The following is a 16864-nucleotide window of genomic DNA, read 5'->3' as shown; positions in this document are numbered from 1 at the left end:
ATCCTGTTCCTAGGTTTCCTTTGGTGAGGGGAAATGGGTGGAATCTCATTGATGTCGAGGCCTTCGTGGTGTCTAAAGACAGGGGCAGCAGGCTTTGTTCAACGTATAAGAGTGATGGGAGTACACTTGGCCTATCGGCCCCTAATCTTGTGTGTTTTGATCCTGGTTTGACTCGATTGATTAGGTTAGCGCAGTTCTAACTGTGTTTACAGTTCGAGGGTGTGTTGAACAGGGGAGCAGGTCACTCTCCCCGAAATATCCCTTCTGGAGGCTTCTGGACAGCTCTTATCAAAGATTTGGTTTCCCTGGGGATATAGTATCTAGTTGGCTGTGGGGTCTGAGTGTGAGTCTGTTTTTCAGCTTAGCGTTATTAGACTTTCTTCAGTTGGAGAGTAGGCTGGATGGAGAAGTCATCCTTGTCAAAATGGTCTAATATAGGGACTCCCAGACTGTCCTTCTGGAGGTTAGGGCTTCCTTGGGGGTAGTGGGTTATGCCGCTCTATTCCTAGTATCCGTTTTGTGAAAGGGTACATTGGTTGACCACATCTGGTGTCTATTGGCTAATCCTCGTGTTCCTCTCGCTCTCTCAGCAGTTTCCTTTCTTTATCTGGGTAGGTGAGCTTCTGATACAGCCTCAGATTGGTTATACCTAATTTTGGAAGGTTTCCCTTATCCTGTCAGCAGAGGACAGTTGCATCTCTCCCCAACATATCCCGTTGATGGGTGTCTTGACAATTCTTCTCCTTGTCAGTGGAGTGTCCTTGGTGGAAAATAACTTAAGTTTTCCGGTTTGTGTGTTGTCAACTGAGCTGCAACTAAGTGGGACGAACCCCACGTGAAAGCTACCTCAATAGTCAGTCTTTGGAAACGCTCCTGCAACAATGATTGATCATCTGAACCATTTGAACGAATATTTGCTCGTGTTTTCTGGATGCGTATGTGGAATAATAACTTTATACTGAAATGAAATGAAAATCGCTTATTGTCACGAGTAGGCTTCAATGAAGTTACTGTGAAAAGCCCCTAGTCGCCACATTCCGGCGCCTGTCCGGGGAGGCTGGTACGGGAATCGAACCGTGCTGCTGGCCTGCTTGGTCTGCTTTAAAAGCCAGCGATTTAGCCTGGTGAGCTAAACCAGCCCCTAAAAGTCTCCCCGTCGGGGAATTGAACCCCGGTCTCCCGCGTGACAGGCGGGGATACTAACGAGGAAGAGCTACTGTCATAGGTTTGGAGGATTTGTTGAGTATTGTGGTAAAATGTAAAACCTTCAACAAATCATTTTAAAAAACGGGTGCCTCTTCTGCAGCTCACAATAGGAAGATTACTCACACACTCAACCAGTTCATTATTGTAAAACTCAGAATTTGCCAGGCGATTAGATAGGATGCCGTGATTCAACAACACCTGAACAATGCGGAGTCTGCGAAGAATTGCACCACAGCCAATTTAAGATGATCAGACAGGCTCACAATGTGGCTCACTCACGCTTGCTAAAAGTTACATATATTCATAAACAGGGACATATCCTCTCCAAGCAGAAGGTACATATCTAGTCATTGTGCTGTTTATAAATTAAACCAAGGTCTGAGGGATAACAGTTCATTGGTGAATTCTTCATCGAAACACCTCATATGATCAGATTTGCGTTGTTGACAAACCAGCATCATTTTCCGATGCAGTATAAATTGGTGTTCTCTTTCTTGTACCTGTCCTGTTGAATTCAAGATGTAAAGCTTTGATAGCATGTCTCTCCCTTTTGCCAGTAATACTCAGCCAAGCAGGTACTGACAGAATTGGAGCAGTGCAGTTAGTTATGAACTTGCTGGTGCTTCACCAGGTAGGATGATCGACTGAATCCCTTCCCACACACAGAGCAGGTGAAGGGCCTTTCTCCAGTGTGAACTCGCTGATGGCTTAGTAGATTGGAGACTTGTGTGAATCCCTTTCCACACGCTGAGCAGGTAAACGGCCTCTCCCCAGTGTGAAGTCGCTGGTGGCTTAGCAGATGGGAGATTTGTATGAATCCCTTCCCACACACCGAGCAGGTGAATGGTCTCTCCCCAGTGTGAACTCGCTTGTGTGTCAACAGGTCCGATGACTGATTAAATCCCTTCCCACAAATGGAACAGATGAATGGTCTCTCCTTGGTGTGAATTCGCTGGTGTGTCAGCAAAGTTGATGACCGAATGAATCCCTTCCCACACATGGAACAGGTGAATGGCCTCTCTCCAGTGTGAACGCGCTGGTGTGCCAGGAGACTTGCTGACTCAGCGAATCCCTTTTCACACACTAAGCAGGTGAATGGCCTCTCCCCAGTGTGAACTCGCTGGTGTCTAAACATATTGGAGGCTTGAGTGAATCCCTTCCCACAAATAGGGCAGGTAAATGGATTCTCACCAGTGTGCACTCGCTGGTGCGTCAGCAGGTTGGAGATGTGTGCGAATCTCTCCTCACACACCGAGCAGGCGAATGGTCTCTCTCCGGTGTGAACTCGCTGGTGTGTCAGTAAGTTAGATGACTGAGTAAATCCCTTCCCACACACCGAGCAGGTGAACCGTCTTTCCCCAGTGTGAACTCGCTGGTGTCTCAGCAAGGTTGATGACATAGTAAATCCTTTCCCACACACAGAACAGATGAATGGTCTCTCCCCAGTGTGAACTCGCTGATGTGCCAGCAAGGTTGAAGACAGAGCGAATCCTTTCCCACACACAGAGCATATGAAAGGTCTCTGCCCAGTGTGAACTCGCTGATGTCTCAGTAAAGTTGATGATTGAGTAAATCCCTTCCCACACTCGGGGCATGAGAAAGGTCTCTCCCCAGTGTGAACTCGCTGGTGTCTCAGCAGGTCGGATGACTGAGTAAATCCTTTCCCACACAAAGAACAGGTGAATGGCCTTTCCCCAGTGTGACTGTATTGATGAGTTTCCAGCTCAGATGGGTGACTGAATCTCTTCCCACAGTTCCGACATTTACACGGCCTCTCCTTGGTTTGGTCACACTCATGTCTCCCCAGGTCCGATGATCGTTCAAATCTGCGTCCACACAAGGAACATGTGTGCCGTTTGTCCACACTGCAAATGCTGCTGTACTGTTCCATATTGCCAATAATCTTCAAAGAACAAGTAAATTTACAGCACAGGAATAGGCCCTTCGGCCCTCCAAGCCTGCGCCGATCCAGATCCTCTAACTAAAACTGTCACCTATTTAAAGAACAATGAAAAAAACTTCATCAGGTCCTGATGAATGGTGTGAGTCCAGCAGATCGGTCTGGTATTTTCTCGGAGCTTCCTGTCCGCAGACTCTTTCCCTGTAAAGGAAGTTACCATCAGCAATAACTAAAAACTGCAGCAGGAATTCAGAGCAATTTACTAACTTTACTATATTTTACTCCAGAGTGTGCGTGAGGTGTGGTGATCCTCAAGGTAAATCACCAACAGACAGTTAGACAATCAATCATAAGACATAAGAGCAAAATTAGGCCACTCGGCCCATCGATTGTGCTCCGCTATTCAATCATGGCGGATATTTTTCTCATCCCCATTATTCTGCCTTCTCTTCGTAACCCCTGCTCCCCTTATTGATCAAAAACTTATCTATCTCTGATTTAAAGACACTCAGTACTTTGGCCACCACGGCCTTCTGCGGTAAAGAGTTACACAGATTCACCACCCTCTGGCTGAAGAAATTCCTCCCCATTTCTGTTTTGAAGTATCGTCCCTTTAGTCTGAGATTGTGTTCTCTGCTTCTAGTTTTTCCTACAAGTGGAAACCTCCTCTCCACGCCCATTCAATCAGTTCTCCCGTCAACAGTCATCTGGGACTATGGTGATTTAAACTCAAGAACCTGTAATCTCTCTTCTCTAAATTGAAATCAATCACTCCCAGAATGCCTGTCACTTTAAATCATTAGTGATTGCAGAGGGACAGTGTCCCTTTAAATATGCCGAGCTGCTGCCGGGAGACGCGCATGCTCAGTCAGCTCTGCGCGTTGGACTCCCGAGCAAGGCGGACATTAAAGGCCGAATCGTGGACGGAAAATTAATTTTCCCAAATTGAGTGAGCTCGAGGATAACGTCGAGGCGGGTGGAGAGAGAATAAAATAAAATACAAACCTGAGAGTCCGACATAGGTAATGGTCACCGCTGAAGCAGATGCGACCGCGAAGCTGCGATGCGTAGACCACGTGATTCTGAATGCTCGATGATGCCATGAGTGACGCGAACACTGACCAATTGGAGCTGGAGGAGCGAGGAGGAGGTGGTGGGAACTCTAACTAATGGCAGTGCGGCAAGGGGGCGGGACAATCCCTTGGCAGCTGGTGCTCTGGAGCGAATTTTGACGAGCTGTCACAGGTTAGAGCAACTGAGTCAACAGAGACCAGGAGCCGGACCTGGGAGGGGGGTACCAGAAGTAACAGACATATAATGTATATTTTATATGGATATAATAAACTCTATAATATGCGTATTAAGGCCCCGGACGGGTACCCATTGGAGTATTATAAAAAGTTTGCGGGGATACTGGGGCCAGTGTTGGTGAGGATGTTCAATGAGTCAAGTGAAAGAGGAGTGCTGCCCCCGACGATGTCACAGGCAATGATTTCGCTGATTCTTAAGTGGGACAAGAATCCAGAGCTGTGTGGGTCCTGCAGGCCGATCTCCCTGCTGAATGTGGACTGCAAGATGCTGGCCAAAATCTTCTTCTCCAGGATTGAGGACTGTGTTCCGGACGTTATTGGGGAGGACCAGATGGGGTTTGTTAAGGGCAGGCAGTTGGTGGCCAATGTAAAAACGTGATCATGATGCCCCTGAAAGGTAGATGCTGAAAAGGCTTTTGATCGGGTAGAATGGGATTATCTGTGGGAGGTACTGGAACGGTTCAGATTCGGGCGGAGCTTTATTGACTGGGTCACGTCACTGAATCACTATGGAAAGTGTGCGGACGAACAGGACATCTTTGGATTATTTTAGACTACACCGGGGGACGGGATAGGGATGCCCCCTCTCCCCACTGTTGTTTGCACTGGCTATAGAGCCATTGGCAATTGCTCTGGGAACTTCAAGGGGCTGGAGGGGATTGATCCGAGGGTGGGGGGAGCACAGGGTTTTGCTCTGTGCGGATGATCTGCTTCTGTATGTTTCGGACCCAGTAGAGGGGATGGAGGAAATCATGAAGATTTTTGGGGAATTCGTCTGGTTTTCAAGGTATAAGCTAAACATGGATAAGAGTGAGATGTCTGTGGTTCAGGCATGGGGACAGGAGGGGCGACAGGGGAAGCTGCAGTTTAGGTCAGTAGGGGGTAGTTTTAGGTACTTGGCATCCAAGTGGCGCAGGAATGGGACCGGCTGCATGAATTGAATCTGGCCCGGCTGGTGGACCAAATGAAGGACGATTTCCAGAGATGGGACACGCTCCCATTGTTGCTGGCCGTGAGGGTACAAACGTTGAAAATGACGGTCCTCCCGAGGTTCCTATGTGTTTCGATGTCTCCCCATTTTTATTCCATGGTCCTTTTTTAAGCGGGTCAACAGGGTGATCACGGTCTTTTTCTGGGTGGGCAAGACCCCGCGGGTAAGGAAGGTAATGCTCGGGGAGAGGGCGGGCTGGCGCTGCCAAATTTTAGTAATTATTACTGGACAGCTAACATAGCCATGATCAGGAAGTGGGTGGTGGGGGAGGGGTCGGCGGTGCATATGGAGGCGGCTTCTTGTAAGGGCATCAATCTGGGGGCGTTGGTAACTGTGCCTCTGAAGCTCCCGCCGGCGCGGTACTCCACCAGTCCAGTGGTGGTGGCAGCCCTGGGAGTTTGGGGCCAGTGGAGGCAGCATGTGGGAGCAGTGGGAGCATCGGTCTCTGCCCCAATTTGTGATAACTACCGGTTTGCCCTGGGGAGTATGGATCGGGGGTTCTGGGGATGGCGGAGAGCGGGGATTGAGAGGATGGGGGATGTGTTCATAGAGGGAAGCTTTCCAGGTATGAGGGCGCTGGAGGAAACATTTGGGCTGGCGAGGGGAAACAATTCTGCAGGTGCTTGACTTCCTTCGTAAACAGGTGGCAACCTTCCCGCTCCTTCCGCTGAGAGGGATTCGGGATAGGGTAATTTCCAGAGGGTGGATAGGGGAGGGGAGCGTCTCGGACATATACAAGGATCTTATGGGGTCAGAGGAGATGCAGACCGAGGAGCCGAAGCGTTAGTGGGAGGAGGAGCTGGGAGGTGAGATAGGGGATGGTTTATGCGCAGACGCATCGTGTCTGCACCATGTTCCACGCTCAGCCTGATCCAATTTAAGGTTGTGCAACGGGCTCACATGACAGTGGCCTGGATGAGCAGATACTTTGGTGTGGAAGACAGGTGCACAAAATGCACGGGAGGACCAGCAAACCATGTTCACATGTTTTGGACATGTCCAAAGCTTCAGCGTTTTTGGCAGGGGTTTGCGGACATCATGTCCAAGGCTTTAAAAACAAGGGTGGCACTGGGTCCAGAGGTTTTTGGGGTGTCGGAAGATCCGGGAATCCAGGAGGGGAAAGAGGCAGATGTTTTAGGCCTTTGCTTCCCTGGTAGCCTGGAGAGGGATACTATTGGGACCCAAAGCCCCCGAAGTGGGAGACCTGGCTATCGGACATGGCTAGCTTTCTTTGCATGCGGAAAATTAAGTTCACCTTGTGAGGTTCACTGTTAGGGTTCACCCAGAGGTGTCAACCATTTGTCGACTTCCTTGCGGAAAATTAATCGTCAGCAGACGATGGGGGGGGGGAGTATTTAGGTTAGAGTAGGGGGGTAATAAGGGTGGGACCTGTACGAAAGGTAAACAGTTTTTGCACTGGTATGGATTCATGTAGCTTGTCACAGATATATTTCTGGCTGCAAAAGGCCCGTGCCCATTCCCCATTGGGTGATCAGATCCATTACTCTTTTGAAGAATGCTCCTTAAAGTGGCTAGCTGTTACATTCATCTCCCTTAAAGTCTCTTATTACGTATTACATTGATAACTTTACTTTCAAAACATTGGCATATGTGAAACTCAGCCTGCCAGGGCACATTCTTTTTCTCTGGGAGTGAGATATCTCAACTGGTTGAGATTCCAATGTAGAGGTCATCAGAGTTGGACTTGCTTCACCAGGACTCTGCTGGGACCATAACGTCACTTCCCACTATTTCCACGCTTTCATTTGGAGCTGCACTTAGGCCTGTTACTTGCTGATCAGATACTTCACTCCTTGGACAAACAATAATACTATTTGCTGGTACAATTGGATCAGGCAGTAGCACTGGCTCTCGAGATAGCTTCAATCTCCTCAAATTATCTGTATGTTTTTTCAAGAATTTGTCCTGGACTTTCACTTCATAGGGCAATGCCCACGTCTTGGCCATCACAACTCCAGGACCCAACTTGATCCACTTACAAAATTCTTTCCAAATTATCTATCTCAAATGCTCTTTCCAAATTTGACTAATTATTGTTCCTTTTCTGGCAACTCTGCCTTGTCTCCACCCTCGCTGCCAAATTTGGAATCACCAGGCTCAACCTGGTTCTAAAGCGCCTATCAATCAGCAGTTCTGCTGGAGCTATTCCAGTGGTTCTATAGGCTAACAGGAACCTTGCTCTCTTGGTTTCTATTGGCGCAGGCAAGGCAATTGCTTCATTGCACCAGCCTTAAAAGTCGGAATTGCGTACTCCATTTGTCCATTTCATGAGAGGTGATGAAGTGCAGTTCGGATTTGCCTTATTCCATTAAACATCATGAACGTCTGGAATTCAGTACTTGCGAATACCATTCAAATGCCTGAGACAAGTACTTCTGGTCTGCCCTGGTTGGCGAAGCGTTGGCGCAGTTTCTCAACTGTGGTGTATGAAGTTGTGGACTTCATTTCAAATACCTGCATCCATTTCAACTGGGCGTCCATTTGTAAAGGAACATCGTGCCGATAAATGGGCCAACATAATCCACGTGAATGTTCACCTATGCCCGACCTGGATATTCCCACAGATGTTGGAGGGCTGTAGCAGATAGCTTGTGCTGAAACTGGCACTGGTTGCATTGTTTCACAATCCTTTCTACGTCAGCATTTATGCCGGACAATCTAGTGTAGCTTCTCGCCAGTATTTTCATCTTTTACATGCTCCGATGTGCACAATGCATTTCTTCCAGCAATAACTCTCTCCTGGTATGGGGAGAGAGTTACTACTCTCACTCACCAAATGAGGACACCATCCTCACAGCTAAGCTCATCTTTCCTGAGCTGATGACGCCTAATTTCCTCTGCAGATCTCTCATTCTGCCACCCATACACGATCCAGTTTAGTCTTAGAAGAAAGTGGGTCTCTATTGGTCCAGTACTTAATCTTAAGTTGTCAAAGATAAAGAGTCCAGAAAGGTTAAAGCCTTTACAATCTCTTGTGTTACTAGAGGGGGTAGCATGCATTCAGGTAACAGAAAGCTAAGAATCCTACGGCAAGTAACTCACTTCATGACCCCCCCCCCCCCCCCCCCCCCAAAACCTGTCCAACATCTACAAGGCACAAGTCAGGAGCGTAATGAAATACTCACCACTTGCCTGGATCAGTGCAGCAACAACAACACTCAAGAAGCTCAAAACCATCCAAGACAAAGCAGCCCACTTGATTGCTCCCCGTTCTACAAACATTCAAACCCTCCACCACGGATGGACAGTATAGCCGTGTGTACCATCTACATGATCCACTGCAGTAAACCACCACAGTTCCTCAGACAACATCTTCCAAACCCACAACCACTACCATCTAGAAGGACAAGAGCAGTAGATACCTGGGAACCCCATCATTTGGAGGTTCCCCTCCAAGTCACTCCGCACCCTGACTCAGAAATATATCGCCGTTCTTTCACTGTCACTTGGGAAACATCCTGCAACACTCTCCCTTACAGCACTTTGTGTACACCTACACCTCAAGGACTGCAGCGGTTCAGAGGCAACTCATTACCACCTTCTGAAGGGCAACTATGGATTAGCAATAAATGCTGGCCGAGCCAGTGACGTCCACATCCCGGAAATGAATAAACAAAAACTTAAGGTGTCTGCATTGGCTATGTGTGCCTGTAGCTGATGTTCGAAGGTATACATGTAAGCTGACAAGTCATCTACTTGTCATAATCTACCAGAAGCAACTGGCAGAATCATTTTTTGTCTTCCCTGAATAGTCCTGAATGTGGCTTGTGGTCTGTGATGATGGATTCAACTAATGGTGGATGCCTGCCCCACAATCCCCCGCGCCCCGGAATCCTCTCTGTCCCTCTCACTTATTTCCCGAGGCATTGCGATTGCGCATGCTCCTCAGGACACTCGCGCGGCATTCTGGGAGGCTACTTTGTTGTGAGTCAGACGCGGTGGAAACGGGAGAAGAAACCAGGAAACGGTGGTGAGGATGGGGGAGGGGTTGAAACATCGCTTTAATGGTCCCCCCTTTTAACCGACCTCCAGACCCCCCCCCCCCCCCCCAAACCCGAGGTCATGTTCCAGAGGGGACATTGATTGTGCTGGGAAACAACAGCAAGAGGAGCTCCGAGGCCGAAGGAGCAAAGGCAGCAGCGAGTTGTGTCCCCAATTTGGGGGCGTTTGAGGACTGGAACCTGAGCCAATCAGTCAGGGGAGTCAGTGTGAATCCCTGGGGAGAGCTCATTCACCTGCTCTGTGTGAGGGAAGGGATTCACTCAGTCATTCATCTGGATGACACACCATTGAGTTCACAAGTGACAGAATTAAATAGATTCTGGGTCACATGTTAAAATCGGGCACCTCGGTGGCGCAGTGGTTTTCACTGCTGCCTCGCGGCGCCAAGCTCCCAGGTTGCATCCCGGCTCTGGGTCACTGTCTGTGGGGAGTTTGCACATTGTCCCGTGTTTTCGTGGGTTTTACCCCACAACTCAAAGATGTGCAGGATAGGTGGCCTTCACTCTGTCCAATATGTCCCAGTTGCTTCTGTGTAGCACGTACCGTCTAAGATGATCAAGCTTATGTTGTGTTGCATCCATGGTTGCAGAGAAAGTGGACGGAAAAATGCCAACTCCCTGGAATTCTCACCTTCTGATTTCTGTTTTGTAACCATCATGTTTCAAAGCTCCCAAGCACAGAGCTGAAGCTCCTTTACAACTGTGGTTGTGCAACCTGAGTCAGGCAGACTGGAAATGTGCTGTTAAATCAGAGATTGGTGTAAAACTGCTCTCTCCTGACTGAAACTGAAATGGCAGGATTCAGTTTCCAGTTTAGAATGACTGTGGTGATTATCCTGTGAAGTTTTGAAGGTGACAGTTCTGAGTCTACCACTTTAAATCAACAACTTGTATTGATATAGCACTTTTAACATAGGAAAATGTAGTTAAATTATAACGATTGAACTCTGTATTAAAATGGTAAGAAGTCTTACAACACCAGGTTAAAGTCCAACATGTTTGTTTCAAACACCAGCTTTCAGAGCACTGCTCCTTTCTCATCATCTGTATTAAAATAACAAGAATCTTTTAGCTGCTGCAATAATTATACAATAGCCATTTGATCTCCAGATTAAGAAAGAGCTGGTGAATTTCCAGGAATTCCATCTCTTAATGATGTGTGCATTTTTGATCCCAGGGTTTTGTTGTATTTTTCCTCAGTATTGACTGTACTTCCGAATTTGGTCACCAGCGAATTCATCAGTAAGGCAGTTCATCAACATAACGGGCTACAAAGTGAAGCCGAGCAGTATCTCCACCAGCAGCACACCCTTCCCTGATGAACCCAATGCATTCTATGCTCGGTTCGAGCATGAAACCAATGATCCGCTGTTGACTGCCCCAGCAGCCCATAACACACCCGTACCCACCATCACAGCTTCCGAAGTCAGTTCAGCCTTCCTGAAAGTGAACCCTCGGAAGGCTACAGATCCGGATGGGAACTCTGTTCGTGTACTCAGAGCCTGCGCGAACCAGCTGGCTGATGTGTTCGCGGACCTCTTTAATCTGTCCCTACTCCGCTCCGAGGTCCCCACCTGCTTCAAGAAGACCACCATCATACCGTTGCCAAAGACGAACCAGGCAATGTGCCTCAATGACTACTGTCCAGTGGCCCTGACATCTGTCATAATGAAGTGCTACGAGAGGTTGGTTATGAAGCGCATCAACTCCATACTCCCAGAACGCCGTGATCCACTGCAATTCACATACCACCGCAACCGGTCCACAGCAGACGCCATCTCCCTGGCCCTACACTCATCCCTAGAGCGTCTCGACAACAAGGGTCCTACATCAGACTCCTATTTATTTACTACAGCTCCGCCTTCAACACCACAATCTCAGCCAAGCTCCTATCAAAAGTTCCAAAACCTAGGACTTGGCTCCTCACTCTGCAACTGGATCCTCAACTTTCTGACCCATAGACCACTCTCAGTAAAAATAAACAACAACACCACCTCCACAATAGTCCTCAGTAACGGGGCCCAGTAAGGCTGCGTACTTAGCCCCCTACTATACTCCCTGCACACGCACGAGTGCGTGGCAAAATTTGGTTCCAACTCTATCTACAAATTTCCTGACGACATAGTAGGCTGAATCTCGAATAACGACGAGACAGAATACAGGAGGCAGATTGAGAACCTCGTGGACTGGTGCAACGACAACAATCTATCCCTCAATGCCGGCAAAACTAAAGAGCTGATCATTGACTTCAGGAAGCAAAGTACTGTACACACCCCTGTCAGCATCAACGGGACCGAGGTGGAGATGGTTAGCAGCTTCAAATTCCTAGGGGTGCATGTCACCAAAAATCTGTCCTGGTCCACCTACATCTATGCTACCACCAAGAAAGCACAGCAGAATACACCCTGCTGGAGCGACTGCTGCTTCTGGATGTGGAAGGGGAGGGAAGAATTGGGTATATATACAAGTGGCTGTGGGAGCAGGGAGGCAAGCGGGTGGTGAAGATCGAGGAGAAATGGGAAGTGGAGTTGGGAATGGAGATCAATTAGGCAGTATGCAGTGAGGCACTGCGGAGAGTAAACTGGACCTCCTCTTGTGCAAGGATGAGCCTGATACTGTTTAATGTGGTGCACAGGGTGCATATGCCTCGGGTGAGAATGAGTGGGTTCTCTCAGACGGTAGCAGATGAATGGTAGAGGCGTGGGTGGGGCCAATGAATCAAGCGCACATGTTTTGGGGTTGCAAAAATTGGGAAGATTCAGGGCTGGAATGTTCGCGGTCTTAGCCAGGATCGTAGACGAGGAGGTGGACCCGGACCCTTTGGGGACGATATTTGGGGTTTCAGAAAAGTCGGAGCTCATGTAGAGTAGGAAGGCCGATGTCGTGGCCTTCACTCTGCACGGCAGTGAATGTTGCTGGAGTGGCAGTCGGCATCGTGGGTAGCGCTTTGGTTGGGTGACCTGTACGACTTCCTGCGGTTGGAGAAGATAAAGAGTTAAGGGACTCTTCAGGGCAGTTTGAGGAAAGGTGGGGGATGTTTGTGACCGTGTTTGAGTGGCTGTTCATCGTGGGGAATGGGGTGAAAAAGGGGGAACATCTGTAGACTGTATAGTTGATTGATTCCCGGGGCTTTTAATCACTGTAACCTGTTTTGATACATGCTTGTAATAAAATACATTGTAAAAAAAAAAAGAAGGTACAACAGCGCCTATGCTTCTCAGGAAACTAAGGAAATTTGGCATGTCCACATTAACTCTTACCAACTTTTACAGTTGCACCACACAAAGCATCCTATCTGGCTGCATCACAGCCTGGTATGGCAACTGCTCGGCCCAAGACTGCAAGAAACTTCAGAGAGTCATGAACACGGCCCGGTCCAGCACACAAACCTGCCTCCCATCCATTGACTCCATCTACACCTTCCACTCCCTGGGGAAAGCAGGCAGCATAATCAAAGACCTCTCCCACCCGGCTTACTCATAATCAAAGGTCCCTCCCACCCGACGTACTCCTAATCAAAGGTCCCTCCCACCCGGCGTACTCATAATCAAAGACCCCTCCCACCCGGCTTGCTCACTCTTCCAACTTCTTCCACCGGCAGGAGCTACAAATGTTTAAGAACAGGCACGAACAGACACAAAAGCAGCTACTTCCCCGCTGTTACCAGACTCCTAAACGGCGCTCTATGGACCGACCTGATTAATACTACACACCTGTAGGGTTCCCTCAATGCCACTGTCTAAGTATTTGCATTGTGTACCTTGTGTTGCCCTCTTATGTATTTTCTTTTATTTTAGTTTTCTTTTCATGTACTTTTTAATAATAAACATTTTATTGAGGTATTTATGATTTTATAACAATAACAGAAGAAACAGTGTGCATACAAATATAAACATAGTGCAAAAGCCGTCTTCCTCACAGGTCCCACCTTTTCTAACACCCTACTCTCAGCTAAACTAAACCCCAATCATTCACCCCCCCCCCCCCCCCCCCCCCCCCCCCCCCCGCTGACAGTTAATTTTCCCCAAAAAAGTCGACGAATGGCTGCTACCTCCGGACAACCCCTAACATTGACCCTCTCAGGACGAACTTAATTTTCTCCAGGCAGAGAAAGCTAGCATAGTCAGTTAGCCAGGTCTCCGACTTTGGGGGCTTTGAGTCCCTCCAAGCTAATAATATCCGTCTCCGGGCTACCAGAGAGGCAAATGCCAGAACGTCTGCCTCTTTTTCCTCCTTGATTCCTGGGTCTTCTGACACTCCGAAAATCGCCACCTGTGGACTCGGTGCCACCCTTGTTTTCAACACCTTCGACATGACATCTGCAAACCCCTGCTAAAATCCCCCAAGTTTCGGACATGCCCAGAACATATGAACATGGTTCGCTGGTCCGCCCGCACACCTTGAGCACCTATCTTCTACCCCAAAGAACATGCTCATCCGGGCCACTGTCATGTGAGCCCGGGGAACATCCTTGAACTGTATCAAACTGAGTCTGGTACATGATATGGACGCGTTGACTCTGCTCAACGCATCCGCCCGGAGACCGTCCCCTATCTCTCCTCCTAACTCCTCTTCAGCTCCTCGTTCTGCATTTCCTCAGACCCCATGAGTCAGAAGCCCTTCCTTCTTCCACCCACTTCTGGAAACTACCCTATCCTGTCTCCTCCTTGGTGGTAGGAGCGGGAAGGTTGAGACCTGCCTGTGTAGGAAGTCCAGCACTTGCAGATACCTACACTCATTCCCTCACGCCAATTCAAATTTCTCTTCCAACTCCCTCAGGCTGGGAAAGCTCCCCTCTATGAAAATATCTCCCATCCTCTCAATCCCTGCTCTCTGCCATCTCCAGAACCCTCCATCTAGCCTCCCTGGGACAAACCGGAGATTATTGCAGATTGGAGACCACACCGATGCTCCCACGTGTATCCTCTATTGCCCCCAGACTTTCAGGGCCGCAACCACCACAGGGCTGGTGGAGTACCTTGCCCGCGGGAATGGCAGAGGCGGCGTTACCAACGCCCTCAAACTAGTGCCCTTACATGATGCTCCCTCTACGCACTCCCACATCGACCCCCCCCCCCCTCCCCCCCCACCATCCACTTCCTAATCATGGCTATATTGGTCGCCCAGTAATGATTACTAAAGTTTGGCAGCGCCAGCCCCCCCTCTTCCCCCCCCCCCCCCCCCCCAGCTGCGCTCCAGCATCCTCTTTTTAAGTCGTGGGGTCTTACCCGCCCATATAAAGCCAGAGATCACCCTGTTGACCCGTTTAAAAAAGGACCATGGAATAAAGATGGGGACACACTCAAACACAAACAGAAATCTTGGGAGGACCATCATTTTCACTGTCTGTACCCTCCCAGCCAGTGACAGCGAGAGCACGTGCCACCTTCAAAAGTCCTCCTTCATTTGGTCTACTAGTCGGGCCAGATTTAGTTTGTGCAGCCGTTCCCATTCCCATGCCACCTGGATGCCTAGGTACCAGAAGCTTCCCCCCACCACTCTAAATGGCAGCTCCCTCAATCCCCTATCCTGCCCCCTTGCCTGGATCTCGAACATCTCACTTTTCCCCATGTTCAATTTGTAACCCAAAAACAGGCCAAAATTCCCCAGCATCGTCATAATTTCTTCCATCCCTTCCACTGGGTCCGACTCTTGTGTTTCCCGCACCCCCCCCCCCCTCCCCACTTCTGGACCCGCCCCTTCCAGCCCATTGAGGCTCTCAACGTGATTGCCAGTGGCTCTATGGTCAGTGCGAACAACAGCGGGGAGAGGGGGCATCCCTGCCTCGTCCCCTGGTGCAGCCTAAAATAGCCCATATGTCAACCTGTTCATCTGAACACTTACTACGGGCACCTGATACAGCAGCCTGACCCAGTCAATGAAGCCCCGTCCAAATCCAAACCGCCCCAGTACCCCCCCAGAGATAATCCGATTCAACCCGAACAAATGCCTTCTCTGCATCCGTTGCGACCACTACCTCTACGTCCCTACCCTCTGGGGGCAACATAATTACATTCAGCAGCCATCTTACGTTGGCCACCAACTACCTCCCCTTAACAAATCCCGTCTGGTCGTCCCCAATCACGTCCGGAACGCAGCCTTCAATCCTTGAAGACAAGATCTTAGCCAACAGTTTGGCGTCTACATTTAGTCGGGAGATCGGACTGCAGAACCCGCATAGCTTGGGTCCTTATCCCGCTTTAGGATCAATGAGATAGTGGCCTGTGACATCATCGGGGGGGGGGGGGGGTGACATCATCGGGGGGGGCCCTCTCCCTCTCCCTCTCTCCCTCTCTCCCTTGCCTCATTACATGTCCTCATCAGCAGTGACCCCAGTATCCCCGGGGCTGTTTAGCTCACAGGGCTAATCGCTGGCTTTGAAAGCAGACCAAGGCAAGCCAGCAGCACGGTTCGATTCCCGTAACAGCCTCCCCGAACAGGCGCCGGAATGTGGCGACTAGGGGCTTTTCACAGTAACTTCATTTGAAGCCTACTCGTGACAATAAGCGATTTTCATTTCATTTCATTTTCATCCCAGAGAACCTTTTGTAAACTGTTCTGGGTACCCGTCCGGTCCCGGTGCTTTACCTGACTTCCTGGCCTTCAGCCCTTCTACTATCTCTTCCAACCCAATCAGGCCCCGCAGCCCTTCTACCAACTCTTCGTCAACCTTCGGGAACCTCAGCCTCCCTAAGAATTGCCTCATCCCTCTGGCCCAGCTGGGGGTTCCGACTCATACAGCGTGCTGTAGAATTCCTTAAATGCCTTATTGACCCCAGCTGAATCTCTGACCAGGTTCCCATCCCTGTCCCTTACTTTCCCAATCTCCTTGGCTGCCTCCCGCTTTCTAAGCTGCTGTGTAAGCATTCTACTGGCCTTCTCCCCATTTTCATAAATCGCCCCCCTTGCCTTGCCAAGCTGCTGCACAGCCTTCCCTGTAGTTAAGCGAAATTCCGCCTGCAGCCTCCATCATTCCCTGAGAAGCCCTGCCTCTGGGGCCTCCGCATAACTCCTGTTGACCTGTAGTATTTTATCAGTTGATCCGTCTCTGCTCTGTCTACCTTCTCCCTGTGGGCCCATATCGAGATGAGCTCCCCTTTAACCACCGCCTTCAGCGCCTCCCAGACCACAGCAGTCGAAACTTCCTCTATGTCGTTGACTTCCAGAACGTTCTGGATACATTTCCTCAGCTGCCCACACACACCTCCTCATCTGCTCACAGTCCGACATCCAATCTCCAATACGCGCATTGGTGACTCTCCTTGCTCACCTGCAGGTCAACACAGTGCGGGGCATGATCCGAGATCGTGATCGCTGAATACGCAGTGTCCACTACCCCTGACAGTAAAGCCCTATTCAGGATACAAAATTCAATCCGCGAGTAGACTTTATGCATGTGCGAGTAGAAGGAAACGTCCTTTACTCTCGGCCTCCC

General features: G+C 49.4%; 1 protein-coding gene across 1 annotated transcript in view; it reads right to left on the bottom strand.

Annotated features, from left to right (window-relative positions):
• Positions 1 to 1097: 1097 nt before the first annotated feature.
• LOC119967994 (zinc finger protein 850-like) overlaps positions 1098 to 16864 on the bottom strand; it is a 46465-nt gene continuing 30698 nt past the window's right edge. Inside the window, exon 3 of the mRNA XM_038801095.1 lies at positions 1098 to 3178. Coding sequence (XP_038657023.1) covers positions 1808 to 3178 — 1371 coding nt within the window. The 3' untranslated portion in view covers positions 1098 to 1807. The remainder of the gene's footprint in view (positions 3179 to 16864) is intronic.

This window comes from Scyliorhinus canicula, chromosome 6 (assembly GCF_902713615.1).
Source record: "Scyliorhinus canicula chromosome 6, sScyCan1.1, whole genome shotgun sequence".
Lineage (NCBI taxonomy): Eukaryota > Metazoa > Chordata > Chondrichthyes > Carcharhiniformes > Scyliorhinidae > Scyliorhinus > Scyliorhinus canicula.
Note: the sequence above shows the minus strand (reverse complement) of the source record. Positions and strands in the feature narration are given on the sequence as shown.